This window comes from Babylonia areolata, chromosome 6 (assembly GCF_041734735.1).
Source record: "Babylonia areolata isolate BAREFJ2019XMU chromosome 6, ASM4173473v1, whole genome shotgun sequence".
Taxonomy (NCBI): Eukaryota; Metazoa; Mollusca; class Gastropoda; order Neogastropoda; family Buccinidae; genus Babylonia; species Babylonia areolata.
Genome location: NC_134881.1, coordinates 37,905,910 through 37,928,361, shown reverse-complemented (window position 1 = coordinate 37,928,361; position 22,452 = coordinate 37,905,910). Strand labels below are relative to the sequence as shown.

At 45.8% G+C, this 22,452-nt stretch overlaps 2 protein-coding genes across 7 annotated transcripts in view; one reads left to right on the top strand and one right to left on the bottom strand.

The window, feature by feature from the left end:
* LOC143282991 (EF-hand calcium-binding domain-containing protein 6-like) overlaps window positions 1-10,971 on the top strand; it is an 81,434-nt gene extending 70,463 nt beyond the window's left edge. For all 4 annotated transcript variants that reach the window (XM_076588961.1, XM_076588959.1, XM_076588962.1 and 1 more), the window contains 7 exons: window positions 929-1,074; window positions 1,728-1,897; window positions 2,737-2,823; window positions 5,407-5,492; window positions 5,880-5,976; window positions 7,388-7,447; window positions 8,438-10,971. In XM_076588961.1, the coding sequence (XP_076445076.1) occupies window positions 929-1,074; window positions 1,728-1,897; window positions 2,737-2,823; window positions 5,407-5,492; window positions 5,880-5,976; window positions 7,388-7,447; window positions 8,438-8,692 (901 nt within the window). In that variant the 3' untranslated portion in view covers window positions 8,693-10,971. The remainder of the gene's footprint in view (window positions 1-928; window positions 1,075-1,727; window positions 1,898-2,736; window positions 2,824-5,406; window positions 5,493-5,879; window positions 5,977-7,387; window positions 7,448-8,437) is intronic.
* Window positions 10,972-12,787: 1,816 nt separating this feature from the next.
* Window positions 12,788-22,452, bottom strand: part of LOC143282987 (activating signal cointegrator 1 complex subunit 3-like) — a 259,018-nt gene continuing 249,353 nt past the window's right edge. For 2 of the 3 annotated variants that reach the window (XM_076588946.1, XM_076588945.1), the window contains exons 43-46: window positions 21,570-21,723; window positions 19,597-19,708; window positions 15,743-15,840; window positions 12,788-14,495 (exon numbers count right to left, since the gene is read on the bottom strand). In XM_076588946.1, the coding sequence (XP_076445061.1) occupies window positions 14,142-14,495; window positions 15,743-15,840; window positions 19,597-19,708; window positions 21,570-21,723 (718 nt within the window). In that variant the 3' untranslated portion in view covers window positions 12,788-14,141. The remainder of the gene's footprint in view (window positions 14,496-15,742; window positions 15,841-19,596; window positions 19,709-21,569; window positions 21,724-22,452) is intronic. The other variant, XM_076588944.1, reaches the window with a different exon arrangement.

The following is a 22,452-nucleotide window of genomic DNA, read 5'->3' as shown; positions in this document are numbered from 1 at the left end:
GTGTGTGTGTGTGTGATGTTGACCAGGTTGTAACGACCATGGTGATGATGACAGGTGTAATGACCATGGTGATGATGACAGGTGTAACGACCATGGTGATGATGACAGGTGTAATGACCATGGTGATGATGACAGGTGTAACGACCATGGTGATAATGACAGGTGTAATGACCATGGTGGTGATGACTGGTGACCATAATGATGATGATGACTATAGGTATAATGACCATGATCATAGGTGTAACGACCATTATGATGACAGTTGTAATGACCATGACAAGTGTAATAACCATGATGACAGGTGCAAAATGACCTCAGTGTGTTGACAGGTGTAATGACCATGATATTAGGTGTAATGACCCAGTGTGATGACAGGTATAATGACATAATAGGTGTGATGACCATGATAACTGGTGTAATGACATTAGTGTGATGACAGGTGTAATGACCATGATAACAGGTGTAATGACCTTAGTGTGATGGCTGGTCTAATCACCTTTGTGTGATGACAGGTGCAATTACCATGATGACAGGTGTAATGACCGTAGTGTGATGACAAGTCTAATGCCTATGATGACAGGTATAATGACCATGATAACATGTGTAATGACATTAGTGTGATGACAGGTGTAATGACCATGATGGCAGGTGTAATGACATTAGTCTGATGACAGGTGTAATGACATTAGTGTGATGACAGGTGTAATGACCATGATGGCAGGTGTAATGACATTAGTCTGATGACAGGTGTAATGACCTTAGTGTGATGACAGGTGTAATGACATTAGTGTGATGACAGGTGTAATGACATTAGTGTGATGACAAGTGTAATGACTATGATTATGGGTACAATGACCATGATGACCTTAATGTGATCACATGTGTAATGACTGTGATGACAGGTGTAGTGAACTCAGTGTGATGACAGATGCGGGTTCCCCATGACGGAGAAAGAGCTGAAAGACGTGTGGCTGACCCTCAAGTTGTCCGATGACAACATGTCCACCTTCAACAACGTCGTCATGGAGTTCGCCCCAAACTTCACCCCCTTCGAACGACACGTGAAGGGCCAAGGTAATGACATGGATGTCACTTATAACGACACGTGAAGGGCCAAAGTAATGACATGGGTGTCACTTCTAACGACACGTGAAGGGCCAAGGTAATGACATGGATGTCACTTATAACGACACGTGAAGGGCCAAAGTAATGACATTGTTGTCGTGAAGGGCCAAGGTAATGACATGGATGTCACTTCTAACGACACGTGAAGGGCCAAGGTAATGACATGGATGTCACTTCTAACGACACGTGAAGGGCCAAGGTAATGACATGGTTGTCACTTCAAACGACACGTGAAGGGCCAAGGTAATGACATGGTTGTCACTTCTAACGACACGTGAAGGGCCAAGGTAATGACATGGATGTCACTTCTAACGGCACGTGAAGGGCTGTAATAGCGCGCCTGTTGGTCAGAGTTCGCTACTCCCATCCCCTATTCCTGCTCCAGTCTGGCACCATTTCAAGGGTGTCAAAATGTGTGTCTGTGTGTGTGTGTCCCCTCTTGTGTGTGATAATGTTTGTGTGCCCGCCTCTGTCAGTGTATGTGTGTATGTGCGTGTTTTAATGTCACATGCTTGTGTGTCTACCTTTCGTGTGTGTGTGTGTGTGCGTGTGCGTGTGCACTCATCTGTGGTGTGCCCGTCCCGTGGTCTTGGCCTGTGCAGACAGGGAGGAGGAGGAGGAGGGGCAGGAGGAGGAGAAGGTGGTGCAGCAGGCGGGGATCGGGCAGGGGCCGGTGGAGGCGGGAGGGGAGCAGCCTGAAGAGCTCGCCCACTCCCCGAAATTTGATCCCTTCCAGTACCTGGCCCACATCGTCCTCAAGGCCAAACCCTCGGTCAGTGTGCCTGTGGTGTGTGTGTGTGTGTGTGTGTGTGTGTGCATTTGTGTGTGTGTGTCACGTGTGTGTGTATGTTTGTGTCGTGTGTGTATGTGTGTGTGTATGTGTCGTGTACCTGTGATATGTGTGTGTGTGTGTTTATGTGAGTGTTCGTGGTGTAATTGGTGTGTGTGTGTGTGTGTGTGTGTGTGTGTGGTGCGTGCGTGTGTTTATCAGAGTGATGTGTGTAGAGTGTGTGGTGTGGAGTATGGTGGTGTGTGTAGTGTGTGTGCACGCGCGCGCGCGCGTGTGTGTGTGGTATATTTGTGTGTGTGTTCTTTGTATGGAATGTGTGTGTGTGTGTGTGGTGTGTGTGTGTGTGTGCATTTGTAGGGAGTGAGTATGGAGTGTGTCCCATGTGGTGACCACCCGTGTTGGGCGCCCTGATGACGAGTGAGAAGCATCAGCTGCAGCGGTGGGTCAGGCTGACCTGCTGTAACGTCCTGTCCCCTCTGTCAGACCCTCAGGTCGGGGACAGTTAGGAGACGGCAAAAGCGGGGAGGGGGAAGAGCATGGAGCATCGTGTGTGAACTCAGAACTCTCAGAACTCAGAACTCATTTAATTTGTCGTAAAACCATCATAGGAATTATGGACACTATAAACTAAACACAATTACAAAGCAAAACAAAAAGTAAAAGCAATAAGTTGTGAGCACATGCAGGATATTCCATTCTCTGTGTGTGTGTGTGTGTGTGTGGGCGCGTGTATGTATGTGTGTGTGTGTGGGCGCGTGTGTGTGTGTGTGTGTGTGTGTGTGTGGGCGCGTGTATGTATGTGTGTGTGTGTGTGTGTGTAGGTGAAGAAGAACTGGGAGAGACTGCGCCAGTCGTTCCGAAACCAGGATCCTCACGGCTTTGGCACCGTTTCCTTCCAGACTATGCAGGTAACCCACCCCCCAACCTCCTCGCCCGCCTCCTCCTTCCCTCCCATCCTCTCTTTCGCTCACTTTGTTTGGGGGGAAGTGATTTTTTGGAGCAGGAGCAGCGACAGCGATAGAAGAGGAGATGGTCGTTATAGTAAGGAGGCATGATGGGTCAGTCGTTTGACTCACGATATAGTGGTCACCAGTGGTCGGGGTTTGAGGCCCAGTGTCGGCATGGTGTTGTGTCCGTCACTGGGAACGTCACTTACATTTGATTGTCCTCACTCCACCCAGGTGTGAGTGGACAAGTGGTTGTAGTCAGGGAAGGTTAAAGCGGCGAAAGGAGAGGGCTGGGTCCCTGTTTCCTATGCCGAGCCCAAGAAACAGCAGATAGGAATGTGGCACTGCCCATATGGCTATGGGACCTTAACCTGTTTGAGGTACAGGAGTACTAAATAGCTATGTGTTCTAAATAGAGTGTTCGTAAATGTATATGATGTGCTTTTGGTAATCACAAGAAAAGTTCCAAATCACAATTCTGACAAGTCAAATGAGGATATGTGCATGTTCAGTCAGTTAGAAGGTCAGCACATATACATGCACATTGGACGTATGTATGCAACACACACACACACACACACACACACACACACACACACACACATTCTGTGACATACCCCTCCGCCCCATCCCCTACACACACACACACACACACACACACACACACACACACGCATTATGTGACATACCCCTCCGCCCCATCCCCTACACACACACACACACACACACACACATTCTGTGTCATACCCCTCTGACCCATCCCCTAGACACACACACACACACACACACACACACACACACACACACACACACACACAAATTCTGTGACATACCCCTCCGCCCCATCCCCTACACACACACACACACACACACACACACACACACACACACACACATTCTGTGACATACCCCTCCGCCCCATCCCCTACACACACACACACACACACACACACACACACACACACACACACACACACACACATTCTGTGACATACCCCTCCGCCCCATCCCCTACACACACACACACACACACACACACACACACACACATTCCGTGACATACCCCTCCGCCCCATCCCCTGCACACACACACACACACACACACACACACACACACACACACACACACATACGCGCCTGGACAGACAGAAGAATACTCTCTTTGCGGGACATAAATTTACATACTTAAATGATTCATCAGGTGCAATAGTTTGGTGTAAACGTCAGCTTCACTGAAACGAAAAAGGACCTGGTTGCATGTGGCCATGCTTTGCGCTCTGTTTGATTTGTACATGTGCATCCTGTTATCAGGGTGTTTTCTGAATTGCCTTTTATCATGCCTGCTCATGGGCAATATTTGGTGTGTGTGTGTGTGTGTGTGTGTGTGTGTGTGTGTGTGTGTGTGTACTCATGTGTGCCTCTGTGCGTTCGTTCGTTCTCTAGTTTAACGTCTTTTCACTGTAAGTGATATTAGACGAATGTGTATGTGTGTGTGTGTGTGTGTTGTTGATGTGTGTGTTGCTGATGATGTGTGTTCTGCGTGTGTATTGTTGATGATTGTGATGATGTGTGTGTGTGTTGATGATAATGATGATGATGATGATGATGTGTGTGGTGATGGTGGTGATGATGATGATGACGATGATGTGTGTGTGTTGATGATGATGATGACGATGTGTATGTATATGTGTGGATGATGGTGATGTGTGTGTGTGTGTGTTGATGATGATGATGATGTGTGTGTGGATGATGATGACAATGTTTATGTATGTGTGGATGATGGTGATTATGATGATGTGTGTGTGTGTGTTGATGATGATGATGAAAATGACGATGTGTGTGTATATGTGTGGATGATGATGATGATGTGTGTGTGTGTTGATGATGATGACAGTGTGTATGTATATGTGTGGATGATGGTGATGATGATGATGTGTGTGTTGATGATGATGATGATGATGACGATGTGTATGTATATGTGTGGATGATGGTGATGATGATGATGTGTGTCTTGATGATGATGATGATGATGATGATGATAACGATGTGTATGTATATGTGTGGATGATGATGTGTGTGTGTATTGATGATGATGACGATGTGTATGTATATGTGTGGATAATGGTGATGATGATGATGATGTGTGTATTGATGATGATGACGATGTGTATGTATATGTGTGGATAATGGTGATGATGATGATGATGATGATGTGTGTGTTTATGAGTTTCAGTTTCAGCAGCGTAACCCAACGTGCTTAGTCAGGCCTTGAGAAAAAAAAGTAAATAAATAATAGATAAATACATAAAAAAGAACTACTAATAATAATGTTATGTTAAGGCGCAAAAAATTGATAAAGTCAATTATAAGCGTACAAAATATAAATAAAATAAATAATTTTTTTATTATTTTTAAAAAAATAAAATAAATTGATGATGATGATGACGATGTGTATGTATATGTGTGGATGATGGTGATGATGATGATGATTGTGTTGATGATGATGATGATGATGACGATGTGTGTGGTGTGTGGTGAGGGCAGCGCATGGTGGACAGCCTGAGGAGCGGCCTGAGCAAAGAGGAGAGGGACCAGTTGTGCGCCCAGTTTGACTTCAAGAGTATCGGACGGTCAGTGTGTGCAAGGCAGCACAACAGTACACCAGCTAGCCACATAGATACACAGGCCTGGGTGTGGTCACCTTGTACTGTATCGCTCGCACAGACACGCAAGCAAGCACGAGAGAGCACACACACACACACATATACACACACACACACACACACACACACACACGCACGCACAAAGACAAAGCGACAACACAACGTTTATGTGAAGTCACACGCAACTACAAACAGATTGACACAACCACACACACCCCCATCAATGGTACATACACATATGACAGGCTTTTCAGTTCAGTATGTATACGTGTAAATACAAATCGTAATACAAATTATATGAAGTGCATGGTGTGTGTGTGTGTGTGTGTGTGTTTTACCCGATGATGTCCGCAGGTGTAACTACCTGGCCTTCATGAAGATGTTCAGTGACCCTCCCCCTTCAGAACCCAGGCTGGTGTACGCCCCGTACCGCCACAAACTGCAGAAGAAGGTGACTGATGCAGGCCGGACTATCCTCCTATATACATATGTATCTATATATCTCGTCCCCCCCATCCCCACCCCACCCCACTCTCCCGTACCAATGTTCTTGAAATAGATGCGATTTCTGCTTGAATCTAAAAAACAACTGTGAACCCAGGCCTTCAAGACTCACTTGTGACACAGGCTTTATCCAATAAATGAATCATGAGTAAAATGAAGAAAAAAAAAGATTTGAAAAAATCGTTAAAATGGGTTCTGTATTAAATGTTGATAAGCTTTGGAGGGGAAAAAAGTCAGGCTTGCGAGCGGGGTCGAAGCACGGATGTTCTGTTCGGATGCAAGTTGTCCTATCCCCAACGCCACAGTGCATCTGACATCAATTGACCCGACCCCCCCGTTTTTTTAGCACGATAAATATTGTATTCAAGGTAATAACACCATTTAAGTCATGTTTTCTTACTATATCTGAGTGGAGTGATGGCCTAGAGGTAACACGTCCGCCTAGGAAGCGAGAGAATCTGAGCGCGCTGGCTCGAATCACGTCTCAGCCACTGATATTTTCTCCCCCTCCTTGAATGGTGGTCAGATGAGACAATAAACCGAGGTCCCGTGCGCAGCATGCACTTAGCACACGTAAAAGAACCCACGTCAACAAAAGGCTTGTTCCTGGCAAAATTCTGTAGAAAAATCCACTTCAATAGGAAAAACAAGTAAAACTGCACGCAGGAAAAAATACCAAAAAAATGGGTGGCGCTGTAGTGTAGTGACGCGCTCTCCCTGGGGAGAGCAGCCCGAATTTCACACAGAGAAATCTGTTGTGATAAAAAGAAATACAAAATATTTAAGAAATTCTTTTAATTCGCGGTATAGGAGACAGCGTTGACATCGTTTCAGGCACACCGCCTGTTAAGATCAACACAAACCAGTCTACGTGACAACAGGCTGACCGAAAGTGAAAGAAACGATATTCATTTTTTTCTTTTATGTTCGTTCCAGTCAATTCAGTAACCACTTTCATAGTAAGAAGTAAACGCGTTGATTTTGTGGTTAGTGTCACTGTATGTGTTCTGTGCAGAATTTGTATTTCTTTTCTTTTAATTGCAAACATGATGTCATGCCGTCTTCCTACCGGCCAAACAAAGCCTGCGTCGGGGCAGCTGGGAAGCGGTAGTGTGGTGTTTTTCGATCGGAATCGATCCTCAATGAAAAACCGATAAACATCCGGGAATTCGGCTTAAATCGGAAGACTTACAACCTATCATTGGTATGACCGTGAAGATTTTTATTTTCTGCTGCTGTGGTAGACCTACTCTTGAATGTAGACAATTTTAACAGTTGCTTGGGTCAGTTAAAACTGGCCCCCTGCTCATCACCTGTGGTGTTTGTTTGTATGACCTTGACCTGTGACCTGTTGACAGCCTGAGGACGCCCCCAAGCCCATCACGGTCAGCGAGGCCATGATCAGGATCCGCAACAAGGTCAGTGCTCTCCCTTTGTAACCTCATCTGTCACCATTGATGTTTTTTTTCAGCAAACTTAATTCAGTAACTATGATTTAGGAACACACATCTACTTTTTGCCAAAAAGACCACCAACACAAAGCAGCATCAACTTTGTTGTTGTTTTGAATACTGTGGGAGAAGCAGTGAAGTAAGATTGTACTGCATTGTATAATACAAGAGATTTCTTTATTTAGCCATCCTTGTCGTCATGGCTCAGCACACAATGGAATAACTGTGCGTCATGACATATTGTGGAAGCTGGATCTGAAAACTAGCACATTATTTGTGTGTTGTACATAGTAAGCTGATTGTAACCAATATCAGTTTTCAGGTGTCAAAGCGTGTGATGACGGTGATGATGATAATTATGGATACTAGTATAGTGCATATCCTCGGTTGGAGACCAAGCTCTGAGCGTTTAAAAACATGCAGTCATTTGCACAACAGGCTGCCAACCTGGGTAGAGCCAACTGACAGCTGCCATTGGGCGCTTGTTATTTGTTTCCTGTGTCATTCGATCAGGTTGCAGCCACGCACACATACACACTGATATAGACATTAACATTTTATGTGTATGACTATTTGTTTTTAGTTACCCCGCCATATAGGCAGTCATACTCTGTTTTCGGGAAGTGCATGCTGGGTATGTCCTTGTTTCCGTAACCCACCGAACGCTGACATGGATTACATTATCTTTAACATGCGTGTTTGATCTTCTGCATGCATATACACACGGAGGGCATTCAGGTACAAACAGGTCTGCACATATGTTGATCTGGGAGATCAGGACAATCTCCACCCTTTACCCACCAGGTGTCGTAACTGAGTTTTGAACCTGGGACCCTCAGATTGAAAGTCCAACGCTTTAACCACTTGGATATTGCGCTCATGGACTGCTCTGTACACACGGCACATCTGTAGAAAGGAGGGAATCGGCAGTGGTGTGTGTGTGTGTGTGCTTAACAGCTGATCAAACACTGGAAGAACCTGCGGAGAGCCTTCCAGAAGCACGACAAGGGGCGGACGGGGGAGCTGACGGTGACCGACTTCAAACGCGTGCTGGCCGAGTGCTCCATGCCCGTCACTGAGGAAGACCTCTACCACATCCTGACCGAGTTCGACTCCAACATGAATGGCCGCATCTCCTATCATGAGTTCCTGGATGGTCTGCTACGAATGGACGCCCTGGCTGCGAATGCCAAGGACTGTTGTCGGGACTGAGTCGCACGCACACACACACATGCACCACATGGGGGAATGCCTTGTATTATTGTTTCTGTAAAAAAACAAAACAAAACCAAAAAAAAACCAGTTCTGCAATATTTTTTCTGCTGTATTGTAGGTGGGTCAGCGTCAACCAGCTTTATTCCTCATTCATAATTTCCTTCAAATAATCCCTTTCCCACTTCCTTGGCAAGCAAGTGTTTCATCTGGAATAATCTGCTGCTTTTAAAGATGGGTCATCGAATTTTAAAGATTCTGTAGATCAGGTCAGTTTAACCCATTTTCCACAAAGAAAGAAGGTAATTCTCATCACTTAACTGTCTTGGATATGACCACACACTCAATGTATGGAAAAAAAAAGCTTTATGACATTATTTGGGTTGCAGAAATCCAGGCCCAAATTGCATAATTTTCTCACAGTAGAGTCACGCAAGCAGTGCTGGACAAAGAGTCACAAAAATAGGTTAGCTTGGACAATTCTAACATCTGACCATTCTAAAAATGGTAAAAGCTTTTCAATTTGCCCATCAGTGTAGTTCTGCTTTGGGGGTGGGAGTGGGAGTGGGGGTGGGGTGGGGGGGGGCTTTGTTTTCTTGTTGTTCCGTTTTGTTCACACCACTAACATTGATTAAACTTTTAATATATATGTTTCAGGCTGTCCACTGGCCAGAAGTGTTTGTGGGGTTTTGTTGTTTCTTTTAGTTCTTATTAAAGGTACCCCTTGCTCTGCAAAGCATCTACAGAAACAACTTTTTAAGTATGTAAAGAGAAATGGGAGAAGTGCTTGTGGTGTTTATTGATTTTAAAGGTATGTGTACAGCTTTCTCTGATTATGAAGACATTGAACTCTACAGTTTAAGTATTCATGAGTGTAGCAATTTGCAGTTTTTCATTGTACAATAGATAACCATAATCAGAATCTATGTAAAAGCAATGCTATAAATGCATGTATTTGTTTTATAATGTAAATAAGCCCACTGAATTATTTAAAGCACTGTAGATGTGTACAAAATTTTGCCCACGGACAGTATTACTTTGCCAAAGATACCTGTCTTGATGACGACCTGGTGCATCAACTGATCTAACGTCAGTCAACGCAAAAAACAACAACAACTGAACAGCTATTGTGACAAAAGTTTGCATGTTTGCTGTATTTCCTTGTTTTTTTTTTCTTTCTTTATTTTCAAGCTAGTCCACTCAACAGACAATGGATTCTGCTGTGATATAATCACTGTAAAAGTGCTGACACTAACATTTAAAGTGAAGTGTTCAGTGTTGGTGCAAGGAGGTAATACCAGCAACACCAGTACGTGGTAGTGTTTGGTTCTGTCACCAATTGAGGCTTGAACCAAAGTAGAAGGAGCAGATCAGTTTGCTGTGGTGTGAAAACGGGGAAAAAGACAAGACAGCAGGACTGTGCCGAGACATCAGTTTGTGTGTGAAAGTACAAAGACAAGACAGCAGGACTGTGCCGAGACATCAGTTTGTGTGTGAAAGTACAAAGACAAGACAGCAGGACTGTGCCGAGACATCAGTTTGTGTTGTGTGAAAGTACAAAGACAAGACAGCAGGACTGTGCCGAGACATCAGTTTGTGTTGTGTGAAAGTACAAAGACAAGGCAGCTGGATTGAGCAGAATTAGTCTCTGTTGTGGCATCCTGTTTGACCTAGATGGTTGCTCAAACGGCCCCTTATTTATGTCATCGTGTGGTTGGGAAACCTTGCAGAGTGTCTAAAACAAAACGGTGTGTTGCAGCACATCAGAGCAGGACTAGAAATGACACACATGATGGACCAGCACTAAACTGCTGTACCCTGTGACAATGGAAGAAGCCATCCTGGCTGACCCAGTCCATGTTGGTGACTTGACAATGGAAGAAGCCATCCTGGCTGACCCAGTCCATGTTGGTGACTTGACAATGGAAGAAGCCATGCAGGCTGACCAGGCCATGTTGGTGACTACATCCCAACTGCTGACTCCTGTGGTAGCCAACAGTGCACACAGCACACACATTGCTGGTCCACATGGCAAGGACACAGCATACCTAGATCACTGAGTGCACCACCTGCCTTTCAAGGCACAGCCTAAAACAGTGTGATGTCAACACCAAAAGATGTCCAGGATGGTGGATATGACGACGGATGTGTTTGACTATATGGCTCGTTACAACACACTTTCTGTTTTGTGTTGACCCCCAACTGTCTCCTTGCTTTACCATGCTGAAATCTTCACCTCCCTGCCCCATCTCCCTCTCCATCTCCCTGCCCCATGTCCCTCTCCCTGCCCCATGTCCCTCTCCATCTCCATCTCCCTGCCCCATGTCCCTCTCCATCTCCCTGCCCCATGCCCCCCCCCCCCCCCTCTACCTGCCTCATGTCACCTTCCCTCTCTCTGCCCCTCTCCCTGCCCCTCTCCCTGCCCCCTCCATCTCCCTGCCTCATGCCCCCCTCCATCCTCCTGCCCCATGTCCCTCTCCCTACCCCATGCCCCCTCCATCTCCCTGCCTCATGCCCCCCTCCATCCTCCTGCCCCATGTCCCTCTCCCTACCCCATGCCCCCTCCATCTCCCTGCCTCATGCCCCCCTCCATCCTCCTGCCCCATGCCCCCCTCCCTACCCCATGCCCCCTCCATCTCCCTGCCTCATGCCCCCCTCCATCCTCCTGCCCCATGTCCCTCTCCCTACCCCATGCCCCCTCCATCTCCCTGCCTCATGCCCCCCTCCATCCTCCTGCCCCATGCCCCCCTCCCTACCCCATGCCCCCTCCATCTCCCTGCCTCATGCCCCCCTCCATCCTCCTGCCCCATGTCCCTCTCCCTACCCCATGCCCCCTCCATCTCCCTACCCCATGCTCCCTCCCCCTCCATCTCCCTACCCCATGCCCCCCTCCATCTCCCTGCCTCATGCCCCCCTCCATCCTCCTGCCCCATGTCCCTCTCCCTACCCCATGCCCCCTCCATCTCCCTGCCTCATGCCCCCCTCCATCCTCCTGCCCCATGTCCCTCTCCCTACCCCATGCCCCCTCCATCCTCCATCCTCCTGCCCCATGTCCCTCTCCCTACCCCATGCCCCCTCCATCTCCCTACCCCATGCCCCCTCCATCTCCCTGCCTCATGCCCCCCTCCATCCTCCTGCCCCATGTCCCTCTCCCTACCCCATGCCCCCTCCATCTCCCTACCCCATGCCCCCTCCATCTCCCTGCCTCATGCCCCCCTCCATCCTCCTGCCCCATGCCCCCCTCCCTACCCCATGCCCCCTCCATCTCCCTGCCTCATGCCCCCCTCCATCCTCCTGCCCCATGTCCCTCTCCCTACCCCATGCCCCCTCCATCTCCCTACCCCATGCCCCATCTCCCTACCCCATGCCCCCCTCCATCTCCCTACCCCATGCCCCTCTCCCTACCCCATGCCTCCTCCATCTCCCATGCCCCCCCCCCCACCCCCCAGTCCATCTCCCAGCCCCATGCTCCCCCCCCTGCCCCATGTCCCTCTCCCCTTCCCCATGCCCCCCTCCCTCTCTCCTCCCTTCCCCATGTCCCCCTCCCTTCCCCATGTCCCCCTCCCTTCCCCATGTCCCTCTCCCCTTCCCCATGCCCCCCTCCCTCTCCCCTCCCTTCCCCATGTCCCCCTCCCTTCCCCATGTCCCCCTCCCTCTCCCCTCCCTTCCCCATGTCCCCCTCCCCTTCCCCATGTCCCCCTCCCTTCCCCATGTCCCCCTCCCCTTCCCCATGTCCCCCTCTCCCCTTCCCCATGTCCCCCTCCCCTTACCTGTATTCTGATCCCTCCAGTCTCCATGGATCCCTGATTCCCCAACCCATGCCTCCAGCAACATGAATAATCTTATAGAATAAGTTAAACATTTCTTTCAACTATGCCTCTAGGTAAAGAACTAGACTATGTTCCTGAAGATCAGAGTACAAATATGAATAAATTTGTTGTTGTTTTTTTTTTTAACCAAGACAGTGTGCATCGCTGTGCTGTCAGCAATGACTGTGACACAATAAACCTAACCCAGGATCTTGAGGTCTGAGAATTTTCGTTCATAAAACAGATAAAATGACTGAATAAATCTATCAGTCATATATATATACAGAGAGAGAGACAGACAAAGTTTTGTGAAATGTTTTTCTTGACAAATGATCACATGTATTTACTACATCAGACACCAACACCAGGGGGGAAATACTCCAGCTGAAGTCGAAGGACAATGTTCATAAAATGATGGCCAGAAAACCATTTCCCAACATGTTCATATTCAAACAGGGAATCTCTCCTGTCTCTCTATGCAGTAAAGAACATTTTCTCCATCCCCCAAAATAAAATGTGCAACCCTCCACATCCCCCACAAAAACAAATGCATGTCTCATACCCACGTGTTCAAACCAAAGGACAGATTCCTCACCGCCTTTGCCACTGACTTCCACAGACTCATACCCTTGTCATGAACAATCCAGCTCCCCTCATCTACGTTTTCGCCGTTTACCACTGAGTAAAGGAATATGGACTGGGAAGGCAGCATGAAAGAACATGAGAGAAAAAAGAAACAAGCATAAGAACAAATCCCACTGTATATATTATTATCGTGACCTACACATCACCCTTTCAGTTTTGCCCCTCTTCAAACAAATGGTTCTTTTCCTTTTGAATGCGTAAAGTAACACACATACTGACACACAGACATAAATAGTGACAGTCAGGCAAGAGATGCCCCAAACCACCTGTCATGACTTGTATGTTCCTCAAAACCAGTCTGAATACGACAACCATGAAACAGAACCACACCACGCTGCAATCCCAATCACTTGCACACCTTTTGTCTTCACCATTATTATTCCCTAGAAAAACTGTTCCGGATACAATGCAGAGACACAATAAACACGAACTGCATGATTGCAAGAAATGATAGACTAGACTATGTCTCGAGAGCTTGCTTTCTGAACAGCTTTCTTGCTGTAGACGCCTCTTTCTCCTGAAGCCTTCCTCCTGTAGCCTCTTTCTCTCCTGTCGTGTGGAGGTGTCTGAAGCACACCCCCCTCCCTGCCCCAACCCCCAATACCTGGTTCACATAACTGTTGATGCATTACTTAGTGCAAAAAAAAATCTGAAATATGTTTCCTTTATCTGCCCTTATCCAACTGAAAAACTTATCCCTCCACAGTGCAAGACTATATTACTTCTTCTGTATCGGTCCCCATCCATCCAAAGAACTAGTCCCAAACATTGAAAAAGGTCTGTAATACGTCTCCGTTGTCTGTCCTTATCCAGCTGAAAAACCCATCCCTCCACAGTCCAAAAGACCCACGACACATCATCTTTAAGTTTTCATCACAAGGTGCGATTCCTTCTCTACGCCATCACTTCAGGTGTCGTTCAGCTTCAGGACAAGTCCAGATATCATCACTGCTCTCTGTTCCACACTGCCGTGCTGCTGAAGGAGCAAAGGGGAATCACTCCCAGGAACTGAAGCCGTCCACCTTTCCCTCCCCCAGCACCAAATCATCCAGCTCTGCGGTCAGCTCTGTGTTGACCTGTGTCTCCAGACTGGGGGGTGTGACATCCAGACACAGGTCGTACTGCTGGTCCAGCCCCAGGTAACTGTCGCTCATCACGTACAGCGTGTAGATCACTCGCCCTGGGGTCTCCGGCGTGAACAGGGCCAGCTGGGTGTTGATGCGGCCGCGGATGTTTGTGATGCGTTTGAGGGCCACCACCTCCTGCGCCTCCACACTCCCCACCACCAGCACCCACCCCTCATCCTTGGGCTTGGGGAAACGCGGAGTGTACGCCTTGGTGTCCGACTTCTGCACACACACACACACTCACACTTACCATGGGTATTTTGCCAATCACCACCTTTCCGCTGCTAGCCTATTTATTTCACCAATCACCACCAACACTTGGCATGTTGATTTCACCAATCACCACAAACACTTGGCATGTTGATTTCAACAATCACCACCAACACTTGGCATGTTCATGTCAACAATCACCACCAACACTTGGCATGTTGATTTCACCAATCACCACCAACACTTGGCATGATTATTTCAACAATCACCACCAACACTTGGCATGATTATCTCAACAATCAACACCAACACTTGGCATGATTATCTCAACAATCAACACCAACACTTGGCATGATTATCTCAACAATCAACACCAACACTTGGCATGATTATCTCAACAATCACCACCTTCCCACAGCTGGCATGTTTAACTCTACCCACAAGCCTGTTGTAAGTCCCCTGGACTGGGACTACACGAGACCACTGCAGTACAAGACTGGGTTGTTCACTAAAACAGTGAAGATCAATTAACTTGTACCCAGAGTAGAATGAGTTAACAATCACCACCTACCCATACTTTGAATGGGTATTGCACCATTCACATTGCACAATCGCTAGTCACTTCTGCAGTGGTCTTATTTGTTGGTACATAGTGCCTTGTGTGCTACTTAATAAACAACACTGCAAACTATGGTTTATGAAACTCAGTAATGCTAGCACTCGGCAGCAGTTTCACTTGGTGGTCAACTCAGAATGGCTGAGAGTTTTCAAATTAAAACTGAGAACTACTACTACTTTCTTTCTCAACACTAACATGCCTACATCTTGCATGTGCACACACACACACACACAGACACACACATTCACACACACATAGGCACACCATATGAAGGCTCTGTGTGCTGTAACTACTCTATAAAACATCAGAATATCCTTTCAACCCTTTCAATTGAACAGAGATTTGGCAACACGTCACAATCAGATCTACAGCACCTCTTCTCTCCCTGTCTCACCCAGTCTAGGATGAAATAATCGGTTCCTCCTAACCCTAAACTTAACGATCTCCCCTCCATGAAACTGACCCGTTTTTATGCTGATGCACTGGCCCATTCATTCACAGATTAATTTTATGCATCATGCAAGCACACAGACCAGCAGAGGCATACACACTGACACACTCGCAGGAAGCAGAAGGCAGTGCACACTCAACACCAGTCTGCAGCTGTCTGCCCTCCACCTTCACCCCCACACCCACCCACCTTGGTTCTGGCAGTGTTGATGCGCTGCAAGGAGATGTGAAGTACGTACTCCTGGTCAGCGTGAACCTGGACCCAGTCACTGTCTACCCTCCGTCCCCCTGACAATGACACACACCATACATCGTCATGCAATAACTCATTACATCTATGTACCTATCAGAGTGGATTTCTTCCACAGGATTTTTTCAGAGGATAACGCTTATATTGCCAGGAGTTCTTTTTTACTGTGTCAAAAGCATGCTGAACACAAGACCTCTGTTTACCGTCTCATCCGATAACTAGATGCTGTGTTTGATTTTCCAGTCAAACTTGGGAGAACGGGCAGGACCAGCACTTGAACACAGACCCTCAAGTATGCTGTATTGGAAAATAAATGTCTTCATCATTCTCCCACTTCCCTCAATCAAACTAGCACCAACCCAAAACATTAACTGAAGAGAAAGAGAAGAGAGGAAGACACAGAGAAGCAGAGAGAAGTGAAGGCAAGGCTGTAGCACTGACAGTAAGTGTTTGTGTACAATCTGGAATAACACTGTAGCACTGACAGTAAGTGTTTGTGTACAATCTGGAAAAACACTGTAGCACTGACAGTAAGTGTTTGTGTACAATCTGGAATAACACTGTGGCACTGACAGTAAGTGTTTGTGTACAATCTGGAATAACACTAGCACTGACAGTAAGTGTTTGTGTACAATCTGGAATAACACTGTGGCACTGGCAGTAAGTGTTTGTGTACAATCTGGAATAACACTGTGGCACTGACAGTAAGTGTTTGTGTACAATCTGGAATAACACTGTGACACTGACAGTAAGGGTTTGTGTACAATCTGGAAAAACACTGTGGCACTGACAGCAAATGTTTGTGTACAATCTGGAATAACACTGTGGCACTGACAGTAAGTGTTTGTGTACAATCTGGAATAACACTGTGGCACTGACAGTAAGTGTTTGTGTACAATCTGGAATAACACTGTGGCACTGACAGTAAGTGTTTGTGTACAATCTGGAATAACACTCTGGCACTGACAGTAAGTGTGTACAATCTGGAATAACACTGTAGCACTGACAGTAAGTGTTTGTGTACAATCTGGAATAACACTGTGACACTGACAGTAAGTGTTTGTGTACAATCTGGAAAAACACTGTGACACTGACAGTAAGTGTTTGTGTACAATCTGGAAAAACACTGTGACACTGACAGTAAGTGTTTGTGTACAATCTGGAAAAACACTGTGGCACTGACAGTAAGTGTTTGTGTACAATCTGGAATAACACTGTGGCACTGACAGTAAGTGTTTGTGTACAATCTGGAATAACACTGTGACACTGACAGTAAGTGTTTGTGTACAATCTGGAATAACACTGTAGCACTGACAGTAAGTGTTTGTGTACAATCTGGAATAACACTGTGGCACTGACAGTAAGTGTTTGTGTACAATCTGGAATAACACTGTGGCACTGACAGTAAGTGTTTGTGTACAATCTGGAATAACACTGTAGCACTGACAAGTGTTTGTGTACAATCTGGAATAACACTGTGGCACTGACAGTAAGTGTTTGTGTACAATCTGGAATAACACTGTGGCACTGACAGTAAGTGTTTGTGTACAATCTGGAATAACACTGTGGCACTGACAGTAAGTGTTTGTGTACAATCTGGAATAACACTGTGGCACTGACAGCAAATGTTTGTGTACAATCTGGAATAACACTGTGACACTGACAGTAAGTGTTTGTGTACAATCTGGAATAACACTGTGGCACTGACAGTAAGTGTTTGTGTACAATCTGGAATAACACTGTGGCACTGACAGTAAGTGTTTGTGTACAATCTGGAATAACACTGTGGCACTGGGAGTAAGTGTTTGTGTACAATCTGGAATAACACTGTAGCACTGACAGTAAGTGTTTGTACACAATCTGGAATAACACTGTGGCACTGACAGTAAGTGTTTGTGTACAATCTGGAATAACACTGTGGCACTGACAGTAAGTGTTTGTGTACAATCTGGAATAACACTGTGACACTGACAGTAAGTGTTTGTGTACAATCTGGAATAACACTGTGGCACTGACAGTAAGTGTTTGTGTACAATCTGGAATAACACTGTGGCACTGACAGTAAGTGTTTGTGTACAATCTGGAATAACACTGTGGCACTGACAGTAAGTGTTTGTGTACAATCTGGAAAAACACTGTGGCACTGACAGTAAGTGTTTGTGTACAATCTGGAATAACACTGTGGCACTGACAGTAAGTGTTTGTGTACAATCTGGAATAACACTGTGGCACTGACAGTAAGTGTTTGTGTACAATCTGGAATAACACTGTGGCACTGACAGTAAGTGTTTGTGTACAATCTGGAAAAACACTGTGGCACTGACAGTAAGTGTTTGTGTACAATCTGGAATAACACTGTGGCACTGACAGTAAGTGTTTGTGTACAATCTGGATAAACACTGTGGCACTGACAGTAAGTGTTTGTGTACAATCTGGAAACACTAACTTGAACCCAACATTTCTTCTGTGCTTTTGCATCTCATTTTGTATGTCTCCTGAGTTTGTTGGCTGCAGCTCCAATGTTCACCCCTCTGTATGAGTGGGCACATAACTGTGTACCACACCATTTAAGTAGCCATGCTGCACTTTTTGGGAAGTGCATATTGGGTATGTTTTAGTTTCAATTACTCAGTATATATATGGATCAGTTTGCATGCTTACACACCTTCAAACTGAAACTTAAATAACCACCAAAGCATGGACTACAGGTTCTTTAATATGTGCATTTGGTCTTCTGTGTACATAGTTTTCACAAAAACTGGGTTCAAGCACTAGCTGGTCTGCATATCAAATATCTGTTGATCAATACATCAGTCATTATCATCACCATTCTGTAACTACCTCACCAACTTCTTTCTCTTTCATGTTTAATTTTAACCTAACCTGGAAGAAAATATGAAAGTTACATGAGTATGTGTGAGAGCAGCAAGCCTGTGGGTGTGGAAGAGACTTTCTTTGTTGAATTTACATGGATGATAACTGAGTTCAACTTTGGTCTGCATTCACAAGAAAGCAAATATCAGAAGAACATAGCCCACAGATTAAGACTCGAAACTTCAATCTCAAATCACATCTTTGTAAATAAATGTATGTATTACCTCAGTATCAGACTTAATAGATCCCTGCTACCATCTCTTTACACAGCTGCTGAACACTCTGTCTGCTGGTGTTTATTCAGCGTTTTACAGTTCTTTACGTTGTGCACTAACCTGTATAAAGACAGACATCCATCACTGTCACAGTACACTGATCTCCATGCTGTGACTGATAACCTTCACTACGTGTGAAGTCTTACAAGTTGTACACTTTTCTGAATAAAGACAGACACATCCATCACTGTCACAGTACACTGATCTCCATGCTGTGACTGATAACCCTCACTACGTGTGAAGTCTTACAAGTTGTACACTTTTCTGAATAAAGACAGACACATCCATCACTGTCACAGTACACTGATCTCCATGCTGTCACTGATAACCCTCACTACGTGTGAAGTCTTACAAGTTGTACACTTTTCTGAATAAAGACAGACACATCCATCACTGTCACAGTACACTGATCTCCATGCTGTGACTGATAACCTTCACTACGTGTGAAGTCTTACAAGTTGTACACTTTTCTGAATAAAGACAGACACATCCATCACTGTCACAGTACACTGATCTCCATGCTGTCACTGATAACCCTCACTACGTGTGAAGTCTTACAAGTTGTACACTTTTCTGAATACAGACAGACACATCCATCACTATCAGAGCACAGTGATCTCCATGCTGTGACTGATAACCTCTTACCGTTGTTGGTGATGCTGATGGGTTTGGAGATCTGCTCCGACTGCCCCTCCCACCACCCCTTGACACTCATCTGAACCTCAATGCGGGGCAGGCGATCCAGCACTTGACAGATCTGTCATACACACTCAGGGACATTACGTGCCTGTATGCACCAACACACTTGTGTGTGTCGGGGAGAGGGGGGCTTGGGGTGGGGTGGGGTGGGGGGGTATACACATGTGGTACACACTCTTAACACACATACCAACCAGAAACACATATACAGCGATGCCAGCCACTGTCAAGTGTTTGCAGAAACAATCAGGAAATTTGGTAGGAACACTGAGACTCTGAGCCACATCAGGCAAGTGCACATTCTACCTACAAGGCATACAAACACTTCATTTAGCCACATTCTCTCTTGTTCTGGCAAACGACTAAGCTGATTGGTCCACTCGATGCTGTTTCAATGTAAACATGCATGTCCTTAGCTGAGCATCACCACGTGAGACCAAGTTTAGTAGTGACTGCCCTGGCCTCATGATTGATAGGTCTAGAGCGTCTGGATAATGTTACGACAGAAAAGCATGTGACCATGCTATGTAGTCAAAAATGAACTTGCCCGAACAATTCTGACGTTGGCATAATGTCGGAAGAAACTGCGATCGAGCGTCACAAAATATGGCAAAATCGTAACAGTTGGCATCTCTGCATATATACACATGTGATACACACACTCCCCATGCACACCACACACACCAACCACAAACACATGTAAATTATACTGCACTAACACATGCGGCACACATGCTTACCACACACACATATATATATAAATAGTATGCCCTTATGCATGTATACATGTAAATCTATGCATATATGGCACACATACACACATCACACAAACATTGCACATGCATATACACACACACAAACTTGTTGAACAGCACAACCGATCTGTTGGAGTGGTTTTCATTCCGAACATGTTACCTCACTCAATTTAAACACTATTTTACTTTCTTTAAAAAAAAAAGTCTATCTCCAATTTTCATTATTTGTATTTGTATTTCTTTTTATCACAACAGATTTCTCTGTGTGAAATTCGGGCTGCTCTCCCCAGGGAGAGTGCGTCGCTACACTACAGAGCCACCCATATTTAAAAATTTTTTCCTGCGTGCAGTTTTATTTGTTTTTCCTATTGAAGTGGATTTTATCTACAGAATTTTGCCAGGACAACCCTTTTGTTGCCGTTGGTTCTTTTACGTGCGCTAAGTGCATGCTGCACACGGGACCTCAGTTTATCGTCTCGTCCGAATGACTAGCGTCCAGACCACCACTCAAGGTCTAGTGGAGGGGGAGAAAATATCGGCGGCTGAGCCGTGATTCGAACTTGCGTGCTCAGATTCTCTCGCTTCCTAGGCGGATGCATTACCTCTAAGCCATCACTCCACACCTAAACTCTTTGTCTGATCAAAAGTCTTTGTGCAAAGACATTTAATGAAATTGCTCACACACACACACACACGCTTTACTTCCTTTCACCCTTGCAGGGTCAATGATTAATTCAACACATGCACACACACATACTCCATTTCACATACACACATACATGCACATGTGCACACACACACACAAACACACACACACAGAGGCACACATACACACACACACATAGACACAGAGGCACACACATGGGCACACACACATGAACACAAACACACATTCACTGTAAAAACTTACACACATGCACACGCACACACACATAGACACTCTGAGTCACACACACACACACTCATACACACACAACACACACTCACACACAACAAACATACACAAACACCACACAAACACATATTCACCTTAAAAACACTAACACATCCGCAAACACACACATAACCACATAAACACAAATTCACCATAAACACACACACACACACCCTCCTCCCCCACCTCCAACTCCCCCCTACTCCCTCTACCCACACACACGTCCACACCTGATCGATATGATTGTGGGGCAGCTCTCCACCCAGAGCAGAGTGCAAGAAGTCAGGACTCCTGTCGCAGACGGCCATCAGTTCTGGCAGACACTCTATGGCGCTGGCCACGTCCACGCTGCCCTTCTTCCGTGCTCCTTTGCTCTTCTGGGGCCTGCCCGCACCACGCCTTTAGTCAGCTGCTGGGAAGGTGGGGGGACGGGGGAGGGAGGGTTGCAGGGGGACAGGGGGGTGTTCTTGTTGTTGTTGTGTGTGTGTGTGCTGCTGTTGTTGTTGTGTGTGTGTGTGCGTTGCTGTTGTTGTTGTTATTGTGTGTATGTGTGAGTTGTTTCTGCTGTTGTTGTGAGTGTGTTGCTGTTGTTGTTGTTGTGTGTGTGTGTGTTGCTGTTGTTGTTGTTATTGTGTGTATGTGTGAGTTGTTTCTGCTGTTGTTGTGAGTGTGTTGCTGTTGTTGTTGTTGTGTGTGTGTGTGCGTTGCTGTTGCTGTTGTTATTGTGTGTATGTGTGAGTTGTTGTTGTTGTGTGTGAGTGTGTGTGTTGCTGTTGTTGTTGTTGTTGTTGTGTGTGTATATGTGTGCTGCTGTTGTTGTTGTTGTTGTTGTTGTTGTGTGTGTATATGTGTGCTGCTGTTGTTGTTGTGTGTGTGTGTGTTGCTGCTGCTGTTGTTGTTGTTGTTGTTGTTGTTGTTGTTGTTGTGTGTGTAGGTATGTGTGTGTTGCTGTTGTTGTTTTGTGTGTGTGTATGTGTGAGTTTTTGTTGTTGTTGTGTATGTATGTGTGAGTTGTTGTTGTTGTGTGTGTGTTGTTTTTTGTTGTTGTTTTTTTTTTGGTGTGTATGTGTGAGTTCTTTTTGTTGTTGTTCTTGTTGGAGTGTGGTGTGGTGG